The sequence below is a fragment of the Heliconius melpomene genome, chromosome 7 (assembly GCF_056956725.1).
Source record: "Heliconius melpomene rosina isolate 202511_hmr_F chromosome 7, ASM5695672v1, whole genome shotgun sequence".
In the NCBI taxonomy this organism is placed as follows: Eukaryota; Metazoa; Arthropoda; class Insecta; order Lepidoptera; family Nymphalidae; genus Heliconius; species Heliconius melpomene.
In genome coordinates, this window is record NC_140395.1 from 3,593,970 (window position 1) to 3,617,214 (window position 23,245).

A 23,245-nucleotide genomic window follows, 5' to 3' on the forward strand; every position below is an offset into this window, starting at 1 on the left:
TCGAAAGATTTCTTCGTTGTCAACTGCTTCGAGAATGGCCTCCCCCAATTTTTTCCAACCATCTCTATCCCTTGCTAGTCTAGTCCATATATGACCGTATCTAATTTTGATATCGTCTTCACATCATATCGAAATGAAATTAGATTCCCACTTAAAAGACTTAGTTATTTTAATTTCCTCACTCGGTAACAAGAAAATGCGCGACGAAAGTTCCTCTTCTATCAAAATTACTTTGCGTTGTAATGAGAAGATATCATTACACCATAAATACTGAGTTTATAGTGTTAATCAGCTTCAGCTTCAGCTTTACGCTGTATCCCGCACACAGCAGGGTAGGCAGAGGGAACCTAGGAACCTAGTGTTAGGCCACTTCCGTTCCCCACTTTCCGACGAACTCTTGACGCAATGAGTGAGTCAACGCCGTGGCGAAACTCATCGCCGTACCTACTTTGTCTCATTACCTGAGAGACGAAATTAAAATATTAAATATTTTATTTCCTCGAGTAGGAATCGAACCCACAGCCCCTATCGCTTTCATACACACCTATAGAAAAATAGAATCAATTAGGGGAGAGCGGGGCTAAAAGTTACCGAGGTAAAATGTTCCGATGGAAATAATTTCGCGGAGAAAAGTGATAGGAATATTTAGTAAACATATAGTGAAATGCAATGTGATAGCGCACCCATGGCCAGCATATTGAACAATCCAGTGGCATCCGAAACCAATGGAATAGCACACGGGTGTCGTTGGTGCACGTTTGTAAATATTTTTGCATTTCATATTTTTGGTCTATCTCACAAATTTTAACGATTAGCCTCGAGTATGTTAGTGTTTTTTTTACATTATATTACCTACTATTTCGGAACACTATTTGTAAATTATTTATGTTTTCTATATCTTATTTGTATTTAATTTTTTTTCAACACGTGTTTTTGGGGCTAGATGTTCCCTTTGTTTGGGGCATGTTGTGACATATTGTTGTGACGAAAAACTTTCGCCAATTCATTTGTACCAATAATGGGATGTAAATGTTGTAATTTTTCATACTAAAAAATATTGCAATTTAGTAACATGCGGACTTATGCTCGGAAATCAACTCGAGGTTATGTGCCATATGAGTTGATGCAAAAAGCAGCGGATGTAGTTCTCAAAGATTGCAGGAATAAGATAAAAACTGTTACCAAAGAATTACATATACATATTAAGTGCAAAAACCTAAAGGTATAAATTTTTTGTTTATTATTTTGGTTTAACAAAATCAAAATAAGTTTTATTTTATGTAAAATTATCTTTTACTTTTTACTTCCGTTGTTTTTCGGCTCGGTTTTTTTTTGTTCAAAATTAATTCTTTCACGATTTTAAGTGATAAGTAACCTTAAAAGGATACTTCTTAAACGAGTATTGGTTGTGGTGGTAGTGGTTGTTAACGAGTGGCATCTGTTGTGATATGTAAAACTTGACTCAATTAGGTATTATTTTTGTGGAAACTAACATTTGGGTATATTAACAAGAAAATACATAAAAAATATTCGGGCGAATTGGGAACCTCTCTTTTTTTGAAGTCGGTTGAAAATGAAAACTTCTTTTTTTAAGGTTGGTTGAAAAGAAATGCAACGATGGGGAATCTTACTTCTGACAATAATTTTAACAAAGTTTTCCCTTGTAACTATTCCAGTATAAGCAATATTTACCAAAATAAAAAAAAAATTTTCTCAATTTTGACCGGATTTTATAATCAGAACCTAACTAAACTTTTATCAAACTATCCTTGAAGTGTATTCTTTCAAATAAGAAAAGAATCATTAGAATCGGTTGGCGTGATATTGAGTTATTCGTCATTTTGTCGCACACGTACCAATACAAATTTAATACTTATGTGATTTTCTCATAGACAAAATTGTCAAAAATAGACCAAAAAAAAATTGGTTCCCACACGGGAAGCACTACCTTTCAAATAAAAAAAAAATCATCAAAATCGGTTCACCTAATCAAAAGTTATGAAGTAACATACATAAAAAAAAGAAACAGTCGAATTGATAATCTTCTTTTCTTACAGAAGTCGGTTAAAAAAGATTTGTTTTTGCGCCTGGTAATTATTACGATACTGTTGATTATTTCTTAAATAAACAGGCTTTTTTCGATTATTTATTGTTTTTTATTTTGCAAATAATAGCTTTAAAAATATGGTAACAATTTACCCCGGTCTGTTAACAACTTGCCCCAAGTCGGGGTAAGTTGTTACTTTCCGACTTCAGTCATAAAAAAATTCATAATAAAAAAGTCTTACAAAGAATACCCCAAATTACTGTTTTAATTGCAAGTCTAGATATGTAAGTTTAATTTGATTATATTGTATAAATACTAAAATCAAGTATTCGTAGCAATATTTGAGGTTAAAAAAAAATCGGAACTTTTGGCCCCGCTCTCCCCTACCTCCATTCCACTAAACGATTACCAGCTCCATAAAAAAAATATTTCGCACAAATCCAAGATTTATTTCAATGTACGAATACGAACAATATTTTATAGAGCCATTGAATTTATTATTACCTTAGTATGTAATAAAAATAATTTCATATAAAAATTCAACTAAAGTAGGTAAATCGGTAAGACTTGTGTTTTAGCACCTACAAAAACATGTTCTGATAAAATGTTTGTTAGGATTGTGATACAGGGCGTTTGCTGCTATGTTTTTTTTTGCAGCTTCATGCCTTTTTCAACCTTCTGCTCAAAGTCAATTAAGTAGTATATGCCAATTCAGTATAACTCGTAAATAATAGGTTCAAACTCAAATATATAAATATATTTTTTTAGACAGAATGTTTATTAGATGATAGATAGATATTTTCGATATTTTTTTAAAAGAAACTGCTATTGGATTCGGCGGAAAGTGCGGAACGCAAGTGTCTTGTCAGAGAGAGAGTGTCATATCACTGTCTTCCCCTGCTATACGGCGTGAACATAAAAAAAAAGAAAAAATCATATAAAATTCGAACCAGTGCAGTGTGCTAAAAAGTTAAAATGTTATAAAATGTCTAAAAGTGTTTTATCGTTTAATTAAAGTATAAATTATGTTTCGGTTTAACGCGTGAAGAATCGCTACATATGTATGGATTTATTATAAGCAATAGATTCGTATTAGCCAGTTCGTTGCGTGGCCTTGGTGGTGTTGAAAAAAATTAAGCTTTTAAAAAAAACTGTTAACAAAGTGTAGAGTGGAGTCACTGTTTTTATTATATATTCTTATATATAGTGATGTATCTCTCTTTGTTTCTCTTTTGTCTGTTTAAAAGATATCCTATAACTCCATGCTGTTTAAATACAGCTCCAACTCTACGGGTACCCATATTTAAATACATCTAATAGGTATGACTTACACTACTATGTATAATTTTAATAAGAACATATTTTTTAGCTTAACACTGTATCCCACAAATAGCAGTGTAGGCAGAGGGAACCAAATGCTAAGGCACTCTGTTCCCATCAAGACTCTTTGCTTCCGAAGAATTCTTGGGGCTTTGCGTGTTCAATGGCGGAACTTAACGCCTCGCTTTACCTCGTTACCGGCTATTTTTAAGAAATATATTTATTTTTTAATATCGGTTCAGACTGTAAGCGTGACAGATGTGAGTTCGATTCCCATATATGAATAAAATATTTAAAATTTTCATTTCCTACCACTGGTACAGCATGTAGTTAATAAAAAAAAAAGTCTCGCAGTCTTGCCAACTGTGGAAATTTAAAAAAAAATTATCACTTATTCAAGTGGGAATAGAACCCACAACCATCGTTTACTGTTCCAATTCACCACGACACTATAACCTATTAGTTAATACCCTTCTTCATTATTATTGAATTATATAAAAGTACATATTTTATTACTAGCATGCGGGTGCAGAGTGGATTAGTAACGCTAATAATACTATTTATTAATACGCTTAATTCGCTTATTGGGTTAATTATTGAATGTAATATATATTATACATGTAATATATAAAGGCCGTTGTAGCACAGGGGTACAAAAGTGCTTGTAGGGCGACGGTAATGGGTTTGATTTTCTTTTGCATTACGTCGCTCTGGTGCCAAGACGCACGGTATCGTGTTTGGCCACTCAACACGCACTGAACCAGAATTTAATGGAAAGTGGAGAACGGAAGTGTCTTAATGGGAACAGAGTGTCTTAAAAGCAGATTCCCTCCACCTACCCTGCTATATGCGGATTACAGCGTGAAGCTGAAAAAAGAAAAAATGTAATACTTATATTAAACTTTACCATCTGACTGACGGATGACGTACAGACGAAATTACTGGACTTTGATTTTTGAATTTTGGTCATGTAGGTTTAAGGAATGTGAGAATTTTTCACTAAGTGCTCTCCACTTAGTGAAAATTTCTCGAAATTCTTACGGAAACGGGAAAAATGAGACAAAACAGTTTATATAATTCAAGCAAAGAAACTTTCGGACAAATTAATATACACCGGTTATATAATAGGATTCCCAGAATAAAAGTGACCTAAGTATTTCAAGATTTGTTTTCTTTTGTAAAATTACTTTTTATTGTTAATAAATTATTCCTTTCGGATTAAGCCCCTAATATCAATAAAACCCTCAATAAGATTGAAGGGAGAACCATCTTATTTAATGTAATGTTATATCAACTTTGATATGATAACTTAAATATCGATGATCTATATATACCTACTAGCGCCATCTATTACGCACTATTGGAACTAGCCAAATAAATCAGCTTTACAGTTTACACTGCATCCCGCATATATAGCCTATAGCAGGGTAGGCAGAGTAAAGTTAGTGTTAAGACACTCCATTTTTTTTCCAATTATCGAAAGTACCTGAGTTGTGTATGACACATGACACATTTTAATTGCCCGAGATACAACTGGCCGCAGGTACAGTCAGTCACAACTTACTTATATCAAAACATAGCCTACTAATGAAGCAGCAGCTAATGAGGCAGTGCCTTCAAAAGTCAGCGAAAAGTGGGTAACGGAAGTGTCTTAATGGGAACAAAGTGTCTAACGCTAGGCTCCCAGGTTCCCTCTGGTCACCCTGATATATATAGGATACTGTGTAAAGCTTTAAAAAATATACCCTTTATATATTACTCAATATACTGTTTATACAACACAAAAATATATTTTCAATTTAAACCATTAGTTCTTGAGATAAGCGCGTTCAACCAAACAAACTTCAGCTTTATAATATAAGTCATTATTCTCAAGTTTGAATATGTTTTCTAAATATAGAATAATAAATAATTGGTCACTATAGAACTGTAGTAATTTTAATGGCACCTTCATTCCTTACAAACATTATAATTATCCTCATAATTAACGATTTTAATTATTTTTATTAATTAAAATTAATTATACTTTAAGGAACATATAATTTAATTTTGAATATAATTTAAATTAGAACGCTATGTATAATTGTATGTTAGTAAATAAAGAGAGGGAAAAAATTCTTCTTCCATTTTTATTAAATATGTACATTTTTTTTTTCAGCCTCTTACTGCATCCCGCATGTAGGCCGAGGGAGCCAAGTGTTAAAACTCTCCACTCCCCAATTTCCGTCGAATTCTGGAGGCTTTGCCTTTTGCGAAGCTCAGCGCCACGCTTTGCCTCGACACCAGCGCAAAGAAATTAAAATATTACATATTTCATTTAATATATAGATATATATAATATTTATAACATATTTTTATTAGAGGTCGTCGTGGCCTAGCGGCAGTAGTTATTGGTTCTGATTGAAGAAAATGAACTCAATCAACTCTGACAACAAGACAAAGCATGGCGTTGAGTTACGCCATTAAACAGATTAAGCACTTACGGGTAATATTTGCAAAATTTTCTTCAACCCTCTACAATTTTGTAAATTTTATAGATAGTAGGTACTACTAGGAAGCTTATATAACAATCTAAACGTGATCAGATTTGAACCTGTGTCCCTTGTATACTATTCAAGCACTCTAACCAATTAGGTTATACCACCTCATCGTGAATCACGAAAACCTTATAAGGCTCTAACAACTTTTGTAGTAAGCACCTCGCTAGGAATAACTTTTTCTTTTTAACTTCACGCTCTATCCCGCATATAGCAGGGTAGATAGAGGGAAAATAGTGTAAGAATATTTCGTTCCGCACAGGCCTCTCAATTTTAGAGACATTGCGTCGGAACACATCGGACATTGTGATGGAACTCAACGCCGCCCTTTATCTTGTTACCATAACGGAGAAATAAAGATAATTCACTCCCTCGGATGAGAATTGAACCCATAATCGTCATGTACGTACAGTCAGACTATGCCGAGGCTACAGCGTGAATATCACTTTAAAATATGATAATAATTATGAATTTATTGAGCCCGGTGAAATCAAGAAAATAATAATAAATATAGGTATTTATTATCAAAAGTGCGGCGTTGAGTTTCGCCACACAACATGCAATCTCGTAAATAAGGGAGCACTAGGTATATATTATCGAAATTAAGCGAAAATTTCACATAGGTAGAACTTTAACAATTTTCTTTTGCGAATATGAGTTTTTAAACCATTATAGGTATTACAAAATATTAAGGGGAAGAGTGTCTTGACACTAGGTTCTATCTATCCTGTTCTGCGGGAAGGAACGTGAAAATGTTTTATTTTAAATAATGTTCGATGACACTAACTACAATTTTTAAGACGTATTTAACGCGTCACTTACGTTACATTGTTTTTTACGATTTTCACGTTTAACTCATAATAAGGTGCTTTAGTTACGTTATTTTCAGTAAAATGGAATAATTATTGGTTTTTCCATCGATTTGTTTGAATTATCTCCAAGGGGTCCTATGTTTGGTTCCGGTTTAGAGTAGGTAAATTTTAGAAAAAATATTGTTTAACTAAAAAAACTCTTATCTATATTTATCTTAGCTATTTCCTTCTATTCTACAGTGTCAAAAAAAGATATATAGGATAAAAAAGCAGTGTAATTGTTTTAATCTAGAAAAGAAAACATACAATTATACAATTGTAGATATTTAAATCGATATACCCTCTTATAATTTAAAACTATTCCTTTACCGAGTGTGACTGACACCGCACTGACGTAACTGCTGGACTTTAGCGGAAAGGACTTGGAAGTTGAAATTTGGCATGTAGGTAAGTTAGGGAGTGTAGAGGAGGGCTAAGAGGAGGTTTCTCGAACTTCATACGGGAACGGGAAAAAGAGATTTTCTATTTTACATCTTAAAATCCACACAAAGTTATAGGTGACGGCTTGCAAATTATACCTAATAGGCTTAAAATTGATATAAATTTTTAAATGATTCGACAATTCTTATAAAGCTGTAGAGTTTATTTGGTTGAACGCACTAATCTCAGGAATTACTACTTACTTTAAATTTACAAATTATTTTTGCGTTAAATAGTCCAGGCAGAGGAACCCTGGGGACCTAGGCTTAAGATACTCCGTTCCCCGTTAACCGCCGAATTCTGGAGGCATTACGTATTGAATGGCGGGACTCAACGCCGCGCTTTGCCTCGTTACCAGAGCGAGAAAATGAAAATTTAAGTATTTCATCTAATAGGAATCGAACCCAAAAACTGTCGCGTTTATAGCACTCTTATACCACTGCGCCACGCCCGGTATCGACAAGAGTCAATAAATAGAAAAACATCTAGAACGGAGAAATCATACACTAAGTTCTTTAAACGTATTAAGCAAAACAATTGGAAAGTGAGTAATTAATTTTAAATAAGTACATATATTTAAACAAGTGTCAATATGGTATAAATTATTTTATTTTATCATTTGTACAGTTGTCAAATAAAATGTTAGATGAGTAATAAGTATGTTTTTACAATGAATTAATTGTATTTGTTTTAAATAAGCGACGTAATAATTGATAGCTTGAGTTTAAAATTATTTATACATAAAAATATTGTATTTATATTATATAAATATTTATTTCATATAAAATCTATATAAATTATATAAATTTTCATTCCATGTAATTTCTACCTATGTATAAGTTACTGTAGCTGTGGTTTGATAGCGCAACTAAGCGCGGCGTTAAATTCCGCTACTTAATAAGTACATTAAGTAAACACGAAATGATAGACGAAGCGATTTATCTCTAAACATTTTTTTTATTTACTCTTCTTAATATAAATAATTAAGTCACTTTTTTGTAAGCACATTTCAGATAGCGGACAAATAAAAATAATATTTAATTAAAGCGGTATTCGAATCTACTACATTTGTATGCCGTTGACGCTTAACTAAGAAGTATTCATATCCATCTATAGGTATATAATAAATAAAATAGAAATTATAAAGTTGAAGTGTTTGTTGGATTGAACGCGCTAATCTCAACAACTACTGGTTCGAATTGAAATATTTTTATTGCAAATTATAGTCCAGGCCAGTCGTGGCGCAGGAGGGCAGTTGGGCGTTAGTTCCGCCACTCAACACGCAACGGCTTCAGAATTCGACGGAAAATGGGGAACCGAATGTCTTAAGGTTCCCTCTGCCTACCCTGCTATTTGCGGGCTACACTATAAACTGATTAATGTAACCCAATTATCGAGCAACGTTTTAGACTATTAAGATATTATATAACGTTAGAGCGTGTCATGTGTCATACACAACTTCTATTTGACCACGCGGGCGAAGCCTCAAGTAAAAATTAGTATTTAAATATAGCACCTATTTATAAGAAATGAATAAAAGAAAAATATTTGAACTAGAAATGGCGTATAGCTCCCCACAATGGCACACTTGTATAATATAATATGTCTAATATATTAAACAGCGCAAACATATTAATTATGTTATATATGATTAATTATGATTGAATCAATATTTGCAATTATAATTACGTATTTTGCTTTTCTTTTATTATGAATAATATTAGTTGTTTTCTGAAGCCATTGACTGTTAAGTTGAGGAACTTAACGCCGTATTTTAAATAATTTTAACATTGTGTTCAGTTAGTTATAATAGATTTTTTTTATAACCTGAGGTTAATACTATTGGCCTTTGCAGCTACACTGGTAGGTAGAGGATAAAAGGATACTCTGTTCCTGGGAAAGCCCAGCACTACGTAGCTGCTTGAGAGGATGTCGACGGCGGCTAAGGCGCCCCCTACGGGAGTCAAACCTAGGTTCGCGGCCGTCAATCGAGCTGGACATTATACCTATTGGAAGTCTTTTTGAGGGTATTTAACATGATCAGATATTTGTTATAACTTAGGTTAAGTTCAAATATAGGTCTTTATTTATAAACCGCAAGATCGATCTCAGACTTGAGAGCGGTTTATAAAAAAAGGCTGCGTAGCGGCACGGACTTAGGAAAAGTGATCAAAACGTAGGGTTTACCAAAATAAACTATACCTAGTACTAGTTCATTTAAAAAGAGTAAAAATTGAAAAATCTAAGATCTCATTTGTTTTCGTTTAAATATTTTTTGAAGCGATATTGTTGCGATAAACATATTGGATATCCTAAAGTAAATTCCAATAGAACCTTTTGTAGATACGAGTAGGTTTCAGTAGGTAGATATCACTTTTTAGCAGAGTAGGCTGAGGGAACCGTGTTAAGGCACCCCGTTTCCCATCTTCCGACCAATTTCCGAGGCATTGCATATAGAGTGGAGGAATTCAACACCGCGCTTTGATCTTACTAGAGCGATGAAATAAAAAAATCAACCAACCCCGACTGGGAATCGAATTCACAACGCTCGCCATGACCACCACAAAATTTATTTATTTACTTAGAATTATTTTAATTGTGCAGGATTACAAGCTTGCTCGATATCTAGAAGGATTAAGATAGAGTATAACAATAATATTTATTAAAGATAAGATAGCATTATATTAATTAATTATTCAATTTAAAGTGTATTTATTTCGTAGCGTTTTTTAGCTTCATGATATATCCGGCACATATCAGCGTAGGCAAACGGAACCTGGGAACCTAGTGTTAAGACATTCCATTCCCATTCAGACACTTCCGTACCCCACTTTCCGCTTAATTCTCAAAATATTGCGTGTTGAGTGGCGGAACTCTACTTGCTGGCCAATATTTCATTTACATTTAATACAAAAAAATCATGAATTACTAATTACTAATTTAAACAATAACTAATTTAAACAATTAATTTACATACAAATTCTTATAAAAAATAATTATTACAATTCATATTAATTTAATTTCACTTAAAATACGAGAAAATCTTTAAAATAGTTTGTAAAAACAGGAACAGAACCGTTTTGTCAAAAGAATCATACAGCCTTCTATAGTTCTCTAACTCAGATTAAAGTGGAAAAACGGAATATATTATTTGTATATTTCTTTTTACTTTGTTTAATAGGAAAATTATTAATATATATATATATATATTTTTATTATAAATCTAATATTACTCTACTTTCGGTCTCTACCTTTTTCCCTATAGCGCTGTTCATTTTACATATTTTCATGGATTTATTCATATTTACACTAAAGATGCCGTCAGGGCCAACGTGTTCCTACTAAACTAATTACTTCCATTTCCTCGAGTTGAATTTTTGAAAATTTTTGAAAACCATTTGAAACACAATATCTTGAAAAAGTGAACAGTGTCTTAACTTAATGTTTCTTTTATTTTCCCTGCTATAGGCGGAATATAGAGTGAATCTATAAAAAAATTAACTATATAAAAATACTAAAGCCGTAGCCGTAAAAAAATATTTTAAGAGTTTGTCGTATTCCCTACAAACAAATTTCCCGAATTAGTGAAGGTTTTCCAATTTCCGCCTCGTTTTAGAGACTCTTGTTAGATTTTTCTAAGATCAAATTTGATTTACTAATAAGTCATTGAAGGAATAGCGAATTAAGTTCAAACTTATTTTGTATTAAGTAGCTATTTTTTTCCCAAAAAAAATAATATACTTATGTATGTTTATAATTTGTTTTAACTGCAGCTTTGCCCCCACACTCAAAAGAAAATACCTATATATATTTTTTATCGAAAATATTTACATGATATTGTAGAGCCTACAGCTTTCCTCGGTAAATAGAGCATCCAGCTCAAAAAGAGAGTTTCCATTTAACCGGTACTTCTTAACATTACTGCTTTTAACTAAACAAACTCCTCAACTTTGTAACATTAATATAAAAATATAGATTTATAATTTTAAACCTTTTCGTAGAGCAAAATAGCCTTTCGATATTAATTTCATAGTTTCGTAATAACATATTTTATGAATGTTATAAAAGTTTCATACTAAAATGTTATGATATCTACGATCGATAAAATTTTATCACTATTTGGACAGCCATTTACTTTTTTTATAATCAATAATGGCATTTTAAATCTGTTTAAATTTTTTTTAACATATAGCATCTTGTTTATTTAATCGTATTTTGTTGTTTATAGGTATAGAAAATTAAGAAAAAATAATCTAACTTGAAATAATAATTGTTTTCTGTGCATTTATACTATATAAAATCAAAAAAAAATTACATACCTCACACAAAAATCCAGCAAAACAACACTCAACACATTATAAAGAACCTTTTAATTAAAAACTTACAATTACATGTACATCAAAAAGAACCCACTCACAAGCACAGTTTGAAATGTCAGATTTGACACGAAACAATTGATTAATATTTTTATATATACAAAAATAATATTATAACATATTATTTAGCTATAAATTAATAATAGTTTAATCAAAATTAGTTTAATACGAACGTTGTGTGAACTGCGAAAGCGAGTATAGACTGGCGAATAAGACCGAATCCCCACCAAGCATAGGCGTGGTTTGAAGGTAGGCGGAGCTATTTTTTCCTTACACTTTTATTTCTATATCACTTATTATATTGTAGGTTTGTTTGTACGCTTTAAATGATTGTGGATTGACAGGCGTGCTTTTTATTTTTATTTATTTATTTATTTATTTATTTATTTATGTATGGATATATTCTGTCAGCGTGTACTGTGTGCCATCTTAATTTTAGTTAGTTATATTTTGATTATAGTTTTTTTTTTATTATTGGTAATTGTAAATATGTTATTTGTTTAGCAAATGTTTTTTTTAATATTTAAATTTTATTTATCTGTTTTTTTTTTGTGATATCTACAATTTTTTTCTTTTACTACTTATTAACAATAACTCTATGGTAGAGTCAAAAGTCACAAATCAAACAGTCGATTTAATTATTTTTATTGAATTTTATTTGAACGGTTATAAATTATAATTAAAGATATAAAAGGGTTATCTGTTTTAAGATTAACATTTTACAATTTTCGATTTTTTATTTTAGAAATTTGTTTTCCTATTCTACTATCTACTCTATTAGGTATATTTTCTCATAAATTTGTGATACAGATATTAATTGAACATATACATTCTATGCGTTTAATTGAGGCCGTCGTAGCGCAGCGGCACTAGGGTGTGACCGTAACGCGACGGTTGCGGGTTCGATCTCCACTCGAGGAAGTCAAATATTTATTTAGGTACGTATATATATATTTCCTTTTCTTCGCTCTGGTGTGCGAATGTAGGCAGTGTCTCCAGAATTCGGCAGGAGATGGGGAACGGAGTGTCTTAAGGTTCCCTCTGCCTACACTGCTGTGTGCAGGTTACAGCGTGAAGCTAATTAGATTTTTAATTTGCATAGATTCAAAACAATTATTTTAATTAATTAAATATCACAGATAGTAATAAAACTCATTAGGTAAAAGAATAGTAGATATCTACCTAATGGGTACTTACAGATTTTTAATAACGTTACTTCTTTATTTTTTTGAGTTCACGTTTTGTTCTCCATACTTACTACAGGGAAGGAAAATAGAACCAAGTGACACTCCGTTTTACGTTCCGTTCATGTTGAGGGATGGTAGGTGGTACTAAACGCCGCGGTTTGCTCTTGCCAGAATGAAAAATTAAAAATAATTAATTCTATCCAAAATTAGAATAGAACCTACGATCATCGCGGTAACAATCTAGAAGCTATTCCTACTGCTCTACGGTGGCCTTATAATAATATTATTTACATAGATAATATTAATATGTAAATAAATGTGTTATTATAACGTTATATTTAATTATAATTATTTATACTTGAAGAAATCCAAGTGGCAAAATTAATTATTAATAAAGAAATAAATTAGTGTTTTTGATTAAATAAAAATATTTTATACATTTGTTCAATCGTTTTTATTTAAGATGACTAAAATTAGAGTAACTTTAATTTACCTAGTAGGTAGGTATAAGTAGATACTTTAATATAGTTTTATTAGTTTCTTTTTGTAGTAACTTAGTGCTAGAATACTCCGTTCTCCACCATCCGTTTAATTTTAAGACATTACAAGTTGAAAATTTAAATGGAAGAGTCCAAAGGAGTGTAATTTATTAAGTAACATTATTGTTTAATTAATTAAAATAAAAGATACATAATTTAAGGTACATACAAATATAGGTATGTGTAATTATTTACTCATAAATTACTATTATTGATAATATTTACTTATATAAGTAATATTTTTTTTCTTTTTGTGGCAAAACTAACAAAATTTTTCCCAGATAGGTAATCCTAATAATTATAAAACCATTTCGAATTGAAAGGAATCCCTTAAACCTACATTTGTGTCGCAAGTCCCAGGCACTGCTCCGAGCTCCTCACCCTGCCACGCAAAAAGGGCACCCTCACGGTGAATGCAATGCTAAGTAGTTTTGTTTCTTATATTTCTCCATTTTTTTAAAGACAGTGTAAGTACTGTGTGGCGGAACACAACGCCGAGCTATGTTTTTGTACAAGGGCAGTAAAAGCAAACACAGAACATAATGATTATGCTCTTTAGTGAATTGGAGATATCTATCTATATCTATATTCACATAAAATAATAATTTTCCTGATCACCGATTGTAAATTGAAGATACCGAAATGTATGAGAATACTTAACTATTATTTGAGACATTTGTCAAAGTAATACAAAAGTTTTCCTTGTCCGTTTGTGTAGGTACGCTAATCTCAGAAATGACTTAACCGAATTAGATGCAGTTTTCACAATTGTATATTTAATACAATTTCATTAATATTTTCTTGCTTGTGTTTGTTTTATTTCAATCGGTCCATTAATAAAAAAATATATCAATATAAAGTATTTTGTTCGACAAAATTTCTGTAAAATAAGATTCAGTCATTTGAATCTTATCTAATGTCTCTAATGTAAATAAACAATTGTGTAGTTCAAGCGGGCGAAGCCGCGTGTGGGTGCTATATTTTTTATTGTAATTTGTCATTTTGTTTCTCCATTCTCCGTCAACCCTCTTACTGTGAAGATATAGTAAGTTGATACCAAATTTTTTCATTAAATTCTTTAGAGCAATTATAACGTTTGCTTCTTTTCGAGGGGAGTTTTTTAATTAGTCACCTTTCTTCCGTACGGTGCCTCGTTTTGTTAGACAAGTTTACTTGAAATGTTTTTTTTTATTTTTTTTATAAAGTTCTTGTTTTACTATGTTTAATTTATAAAATGTAGATATTGTTTCTAAATGAAAATAGGCTTAATGTATAATTGTAAACAAAAGACATACAATGTCTTCTTGAGACCGTCATAGCACAGCCGGCACAAGTAGGTACAGCTGAGTAATTAACTATTAAAATTTTCCTGATACGATGACAAAAAGCTGCGTTAACTTCCGCCACTCAACACGCAATGCCTCTAAAATTTGACGGTGCATGGAGGACAAAGTGTCTTCATTCTAGGTTTCCCCTGCCTGCCCTGCTATATGCGGAAAACAGTGTGAACCTAACAAACTGAAATGGCCTCTAAATGAGTAAAACTACTTTCATTTCAAAGATTATTATAAAAAAAATTAAACAACGTCCAAACAAAGCACAGAACACCTAAGATGTAAAAAAAATCCTCGTAAAGCAAAATGATCTTGAAAACACTTACTAGGTATATAGCGTTGAGGGTTTTTTAATTAAACTTTTTTACAAGTCACTTCTCTAAACGAATTTTTAGAGTAACATTAACATTTGAAATATAAGAATTATTTTGTATACCTACCTATAGCCTAGCAGGGTAGGCAAAAATAACCTGGTGTTAAAACACTTTCAAAGATCAGAGAGGTGTTAAAAAACTCCGTTCTCTCCGTCCGAATCGAGACATTGCGTATTAGGTCGGGGAACTGTATGCCGCTGTATTTCTAATTAAGCATATGAAAAAAATATGATAAAAATAAAAATTGGACTAATATAGATTACTAGCGGACGCGCGCAGCTTCGCTTGCGTATTTAAGGGTGAATTCTAATAACCCATGAAACATGTGTTCAATGAAATATTTTTAAGAGTCTAAATTTCAAATTTTATAAAAATCGGTGGCGATTTAAAGATTTTTCCATACAAACTTTCAAGCCCTTATTTGCACCCTTAGGGGGTGAATTCTAGAAAACCATGAAACATGTGTTTAATTATATACGTTTAAGAGTCTTAATTTAAAATTTTATAAAAATTGATGCTGATTTAAAAAAAATTCTATACAAACTTTCAACCCCTTATTTGCACCCTTAGGGGGAAAATTTTAGAAAACCATGAAACATGTGTTAATTTAAATTCTTTTAAGAGTCTAAATTTCAAATTTTATATAAATCGGTGGCGATTTAAGAATTTTTCCATACAAACTTTCAACCCCTTATTTGCACCCTTAGGGGAAGAATTCTAGAAAACCATGAAACACGTATTCAATTAAATACTATTAAAAATCAAAATTTCAAATTTTATAAAAATCGGTGCCGATTTAAATTTTTTTCCATACAAACGTTCAACCCTTATTTCACCCCTTTAGGGTTAAAATTTTTCAAAATCCCTTCTTAGTGGATGTCCAGATTACGAAAGTAAACATCTGTCCAAATTTGACGTTTCTACGCACAGCGGTAACGGCTGTGCGTGCGTCTTACCTCAGTCAGTGAGGACAAGTCCTTTTATATATATAGATAATAGATACCTATATCTATCTATATTTTTTACTTTTCTTTGCCTAGGGATGATAATTATAATTTAATTGTCATTACAAACACATAAGGCCAGTCGTGGCATAAGGGCACAAGCGTGTAACTGTTAACGCGACAAGTCGTGGGTTCGATTTCCGCTCGTGGAAATGTAATATTTAATATTTTCATTTTTTCGCTCTGGTGTCGGCGAGGCAAAGCGCGGCGTTGACTTCTGCTTCTCAACACACGCAGCCTCCAGAATTCGGCTTAACGCTAAACTCCCTGTGCCAACCAATGGACTATGCCAACAAAAAAAATCACATAACTTATATTTTAAATAATTTAATGTTATTTAAACACTAATTGATCTCTCTAAGTGGCTGTTACGTGCATTTCCTTACAAGTAATTGATTGCAAGTATCTACCTGCTTATGCTAAGTAAAATCATCTCGCTAAATAAATAACGATCTTAAATTATATAAATTGAAACTTAATTGAAAAACTACAACCTACCTAGGAAATTATATCATAATGAAATTACATGTAATTTATATTACTTTTACAATGTTTGCAAGAGATATATAGATAGAGTCTTAGATATATATAGATAGAGTCATAGATATAGTCTTGTGGTTGATGGCTTATGTTGCTAAGTGGGACATAGATTCAATTCTCGGTGAACACTTTTTGTTTAGTTTCACGATGTACTTACGTATTTTATTGAACCTAGAGACAGTACCTATACCTAGATATACTGAGTGGCGAAACGTATCTCTTTATTTCCGTTATCAGAAATGATAATTATTCGTTGTCCTCAAAGGGAATCGAACCCATTTAGCCATTGTTTTTTTAAGCTTTACACACATGTTATGGTAGTTAGAGAGTACCTGGTGTCAAAACACTCCTTTCTTATCAAAATATTAATAGTAGAAATAAATAATCGATTATAGATAAAACAATTCTTTTCATAATAAATGTAAAATAAAAAAATCACACTCGTACATATCCTTTATAGATATAAATAAACTTTTATAAGGAAGTTTGTTTATTTCTTTTCTCAGTCACACTTTGGTGTATCTTCCGTTCAGCTTCACAGAATAATTGATAAGTTATAACAGATAAGAACAATCAACAATGATAATAAGTAGACCACAAGATATAATCATACATCTTCATCAGAAGAAGCTATCTCGTATTTAATTACCTTTAGTAAATTTAATGTAGCTAGCGCCATCTAGTGTTGAGTAGTAGAGTTGAATAGGTATAGCTTGTTGAATGGCAGAACTCAACGCCGCGCTCTGTCATATCAAAGCGGAGAAATAAAAACAATTCATTTTATTATTATTTTTTATAACAAAATATAATTTGGCCATTTATTGGTTCTGTCTTAATTTATTTTATTTATAAATACTTATAATATTTTATAAATATATAAATAAATAATTATTATATATTTTTATTGACAAAGTATTTGTTCAATATAAATTTTATTTACATTTATATATATTACAAATTATAGTTTTATATTAAATACATTTAATTTGTGTTAACAATATTATTAAATTTTATAACTCTTTATTATCTAAAACATTTTAAACTGCTATATAACAATACGCATTGATACTTTGTACTAGCTACGCCATCTATGGATAAATTTTGAAACGCAAGACTAATTAGTACAACTATGTTGTCTATTCAAAGATGTCGCTACTGTATGTCTTTGCAATATTAGTCAAATTAGTATTTCAAACATCTATATAAAAAATTAAACTCTTCCAGTACTTTGTGACTCACCGACAACGCACTGACAAGTGACAAAACTAGTGGAAAACGTCAGAATAAGCATGTAGATATGTAGGAAATGTGAAAAAGTTGCGAAAAACAACGAGATCTTCCAATTTACTTCTAAAAGTCCACGCAAAAATTGGCTTGTAATGTCTAGTATTATTAATTTTACATTTTCTTCGTGTTACAGAACGAGAGAGTGTGTTTTACTGGTAGCGCGGTGGTTTGGGGTTCGATCCCTACATGCTGAAATACACGTTTCCCAACTGAAGACAAAGCGCGGCGTTTAGTTCCAACTAGTCATCACGTAATGAATGAGTCATTACGTGAATTACAATTACATTACATTAAATTATTAACCGACTTCCAAATCAGAGGAGACTATCAGTTTGATATATACATCCTACATACATACATATGCAATATGCATGTATATGATATTGTTGGAATTATATTTATTATGATGATCTATTTATAGTTTCAAAATATTAATTTATAATGTGTTTGTTTATTTTTCCACAAATTTCCCGGAAAATAAAAGCTAGGTACATCCAGGGGAACATTTTAATTTCAATGAAGTACTTATATTCTAATTTTTTTATTCATTAGTATTTTTTACCTAGATAGGTAATTAGCTGGTATTTGAAGTCGCTTTAATTTTTATGAAATATTTCTTTTTCATTTTTCAAATCTCTTTCTATTCTCTCTAAATCTAGACAGAATGTTGAGTGAGCTGAAATTAGGTTTAAAAAAATGACACAAGCTTAAGCTATCCAATTGTCGCTTACATAACGTTTATATTATTTAAGTAATATGTTTTTCAATAATAAGCATCGCTTATCACATTCAGCAAACCAGACATTAATCAATAACGAAATAACAAACAGTTCAGTTAAAACATTCCGCTATCTTCAATTGAGATGTTTAAACACTATAAAATGTATAGAATTGACAGATATTAAATTTTTTTTTTTGTTAAAACCAATATTTGGAATAAATGGTCTTGACAGAGAAACAGACGATCAGGAAAGTGATCCTATAAGTATTCCTTTTTTATTTTGAGGTACAGAAACCTAAAAAACAAACAAATCTAAATATTTTGTAGTCTATGGCACTAGAACATTCTTCCTACTATTAGTTTAGTCTGCTCACTGCTCGGTTCAGTCAGTAGCGCAGCGGGTAGAGCGACACACGATGGCCAAGGTCAGCTATTTATAAATTTACACTTGTTCTACCATCAAATCAAAACATTATTTAACTTATTATGAAACTATCGAAGTAAAATGTAATTTAATATTTAAATGAAAATGTTGCCTTTTATGGCCAAATTGCGTAATATTTTTGACAGAATAAGATCATATTATGTTTGCATTGAATTTTTAAAAATAAAAACGTTAGGTTATCTACGTTACTAACGTTAAATACTTGGGTGTGTTTTTAACATTGATGAAATGTGGGAGACCGGAAACCGTAGTCACTCATAGTTCTTAAGAGATCAAGAATATAAATAATTATTTCGTTTACTTAGATTTAATTTAAACATTAAAATAAAACAACTTAGAAATAATAAAATATTTGTATTTTTACACTTGTTATTTTTAAATTACTATTTGTTGTGAAACCTCTTCCGATACAGTATAATTATTAAATAATGACAATTCACAATATTTTTCTACTGAAGTGGTATATTGAAGAGGTTTATAAATAATATCTAGATATGATTAGTTTACTTAAGTAATTGTTTATAAATATTGTATAATCTGGTGCAAGTTTTCTATCTATGTTTTATATACATCTGTATGTATATATTTATAGCTACACTATAATCTTAATCTATATATATAAAATCGAAAGGTCACTCACTCATCACGAAATCTCAGAAACTACATGTGCTAGGAATCTCAAATTTTGCATAGGAGTTATTTATAGGACGTAGGTGCTCGCTAAGACGGGAATTTGCAATATTCGACTTCTAAGGGGTTGTTTTTGGGGTTGAAAGTTTGTATGAAACTTCGTTACTAATGACATTTCTCTTTGTCATTCGTTACTAAATGCTAGGAGTCTCAAATTTTGCACAGACGTCACTAGGACGTAGCCATGTAGACAGAAATTAATAATAACATAGTTCACGCGGGTAAAACCCGCGGGCCGCTAGTATAATATATATTTTTCAACACGCTCTTAATAGTTTCGATCATATCTATCTTTCCATCTACATAATCTATGTTTGTATTGGAAACTTTGAACGCACGGAAACGTCGGATTCATTTAAAACATTGCATATTTTATGAAGGTAACGAAGACAAAGTAATGATATAAGCCCACTCGAATATTTAATTTCTTCGAGTGGGGTTTCATTTTCCTCGCTCTGGTAGCGACGCAAAGCGCTGTGTTGAGTTGCGCCAGTCAACACGTAATGTGTGGGTGTCTTAACGGGAAAGGAATATCTTCACCCTAGGTTATTGCGAGGTTATCTCTGTTTACACTGCTATGTCCGGGCTGCAGCGTGTTAAGCTAAAAAGTATTCTTTTGGTATTTTTTTTTACACACAAAAAATGTACTTATTTCTGGTATTCTTTTGATAAATAAACTTTTAAAAATATGAATTTGTCCATATTATTATTACAGGTCAATATTCCAAAATTCAAACTGAACAATGGCCTGGAAATTCCTGCCTTGGGCTATGGAACGTGGCTTGGACTAAACGATAAGGTATGCATTTTTAGGTATATTACTGTATACTGGAATATATTTGATACATTTGGTCTAACTGGACCGCTTGGACTCTGGGCTATTAAGAGGAATATTACGAGGTCAATTTCTTATTAAATAGAATTTGACAAAATAATTATATTACGTAACTTCCACACATTGTTTGTATTATTAACAGTACACTTAGGAGTAACAAAATAACTTTTAGGAAAAGTAGGTATAACTTCTTTTCGTTTTCCGTACAAGTATTTTTCTTTCTTAAATGAATATATAATATAAAACCTAATAGTACGTACTTAAATACTGTATTTTTTGTAAAAAAATGTGTTCTTATGATTTTTTTAATACAAATCGAAACTGTAAAATGTAAAAGATTACCCTCCGTTATTTTTTTTTTCATTTCAGTTTGAATTTCTCATACAAGACACACCAAAGCTGAAAGAGGCGATGTCGTACGCGATAGATGTCGGTTACCGTCATATAGACACTGCCCACTTTTATAGAATAGAGCCAGAAGTAGGATTAGTGGTGAAGAAGAAGATCGAAGAAGGAGTTGTGAAGAGAGAAGACTTGTTCATAACCACTAAGGTAAGTTTATAAAATATATATACAGTTATAAAATTCAGCAAATAGTGAGAACTTACAATATAAATAAAGTACAAATCTTAACACTAGGTTCCCTCTGCCTACTCTGCTATATGTGTACAGCGTTAACCCAAAAAAAAAGTAGACATCAAAGGCACAGCTAACATCTACATTTAAACAATTATTAATTAAATTTAATATATAAGGTATGGAACCAAAATCATCGCCCTGAAGATGTCGTGGAATCAGTGAAGGGCTCCTTAAGAAGAATGGGCTTGGAATATCTAGATCTAGTGTTAATACACTGGCCCATGTCAATCAGTGTAAGTACCAAATTATTTTTCTTTAAAAATAGTAATTTAAATTCATTTTACTAATATATCTTATACATATTATATATCTACTACATATCATTAAGCTCGTAATGGCGCAGGGGCAATGTAACTGTAGACGTAGAGGGTCGTGGATTCTGTTCCTGTTCGGATGAATGAATTACTTAATATTTACATTTCTTCATTCTGGTAATAAGCCTCAAAGCCTCAATGCCTCGAAAATTGGGCGGTGCATAGATAACGGACCTTTTATATTAGGTTCCCTCTGCATACCCCGCTATATGCGGGATATAGGGTGAAGATAAAAGAAAAATAATATATGTTGATAATCTCATATATAATCCACAGGAAGACGGTGTAGATGAGAAGATAGACTACTTAGACACATGGCGCGGGTTCGAAGCCGTGCTGGAACAAGGCCTCGTCAAGTCGATAGGCGTGTCTAACTTCACTGTGGACCAGTTGTCGAGGTTGTTAGCTAATTGTAAAGTTGTTCCCGCTGTTAACCAAGTTGAAGTAAGTCAAAAGATTTTCTTCTAATCTAGGGTCATAGTTTATCCATTCTTTGTAATCTTATTTTTCTTGTCATATTTTTGTATATATTATAATGAAATACGCAGATATTTAAATTCTAATTTATTAAACTTTATTTATGATGTAATAGTTTTATAATATTTCTTTAAAAGTAATGATAATTCCATGATTTTTTGTTTTAAGTGATTCCTGCCATACTTCTATTGTATATTCCTAATATCTCATTATTTTATCTTTTCACATTATTCATAATTGACTACTAAATTATATTAAAAATAATGAATTTACCTTGACTTAATAAATAAAATAAACTTTTACAGATAAACTTAAATCTAGGCCAGAAAGAGTTAGTAGATTTCTGCAAAAAGAACAACATACAAGTGGTAGCATACACACCCTTCGGCAAAATGGTGCCGAGTCGCAACGACGATAGTCCAGCAGTCAAATACGATGATCCAATAGTTAGTGGCATCGCTAAGAAACATGGAAAGACTGTTACGCAAATAGCTTTGAGGTACCTGGTAAGTAAAGATTTTTTTAACTTCACGCTGTATCCCGCACATAGCAGGATAGACAGGGGTAATCTGGGAGTCTAGTATTATAAACTCCAATACAATTATTAAAAATATCACCAATTCCTCCAATGGAAATCGAACCCATAACCTGTTATGTTACGTTTACAGTCGCACGCTTATGTCTAGCCATTATGATTGATTAAATTACTGAAGTAACATTTTCTTTTCCAGTACCAACGTGGAATCGCCTTCATACCGAAAACTCTAACCAAAACCAGAGTTTTGGAAAACGCATCCATTTTCGATTTCCAGTTAGATTCTGAAGATGTATCAACCTTAGAAAAATTTGATATCAATCACAGAACGGTTGCGCCGTTTTTCTTACAACACATTCAAAACTATCCATTCGATAAAGTGGAAAATGATGTTAAGGAAATACCTGAATGGTTCCTGAAATGGAAAAATGGAGCCAATTTGGATATAGATTGATTGAGGAAATGAATTGAAGCATTTTTGTAATAAAAATAAAACGTTTAATATGATTTTGAATTTTATATTTCCTACCTATTATTTTTACTCTACAAAGTAGTGTGAAAAAATATATATTTAATACATACATATCGAATAACAAATTATTAGTAATTAATAAATAATACGTAATTTTAAAAAACATATAAAATAGTATGAGAATTTTATAGCAGCGGGACACGAACCCGCTCCTCTTGAAAACCGTCCAAGCACTCAAATCATAAAAACCAAGAGACTCAATTCCCAACTTAAAAATATA

At 31.5% G+C, this 23,245-nt stretch overlaps 2 protein-coding genes across 2 annotated transcripts in view; one reads left to right on the plus strand and one right to left on the minus strand.

The window, feature by feature from the left end:
• Positions 1-11,762, minus strand: part of LOC146537366 (homeobox protein invected-like) — a 54,104-nt gene extending 42,342 nt beyond the window's left edge. The window contains exon 1 of the mRNA XM_085188117.1: positions 11,516-11,762. The gene's annotated coding sequence lies outside the window, so the exon portion shown is untranslated. The remainder of the gene's footprint in view (positions 1-11,515) is intronic.
• Positions 11,763-18,865: 7,103 nt separating this feature from the next.
• On the plus strand, positions 18,866-23,000 carry LOC146537367 (aldo-keto reductase AKR2E4-like). The gene is made up of 7 exons (XM_085188833.1): positions 18,866-18,983; positions 20,409-20,492; positions 20,898-21,080; positions 21,284-21,400; positions 21,758-21,925; positions 22,264-22,464; positions 22,690-23,000. Exons 1-7 carry the CDS (start codon positions 18,975-18,977, stop codon positions 22,945-22,947), a joined length of 1,020 nt encoding a protein of 339 aa, XP_085044959.1. The 5' UTR covers positions 18,866-18,974; the 3' UTR covers positions 22,948-23,000.
• Positions 23,001-23,245: the final 245 nt, after the last annotated feature.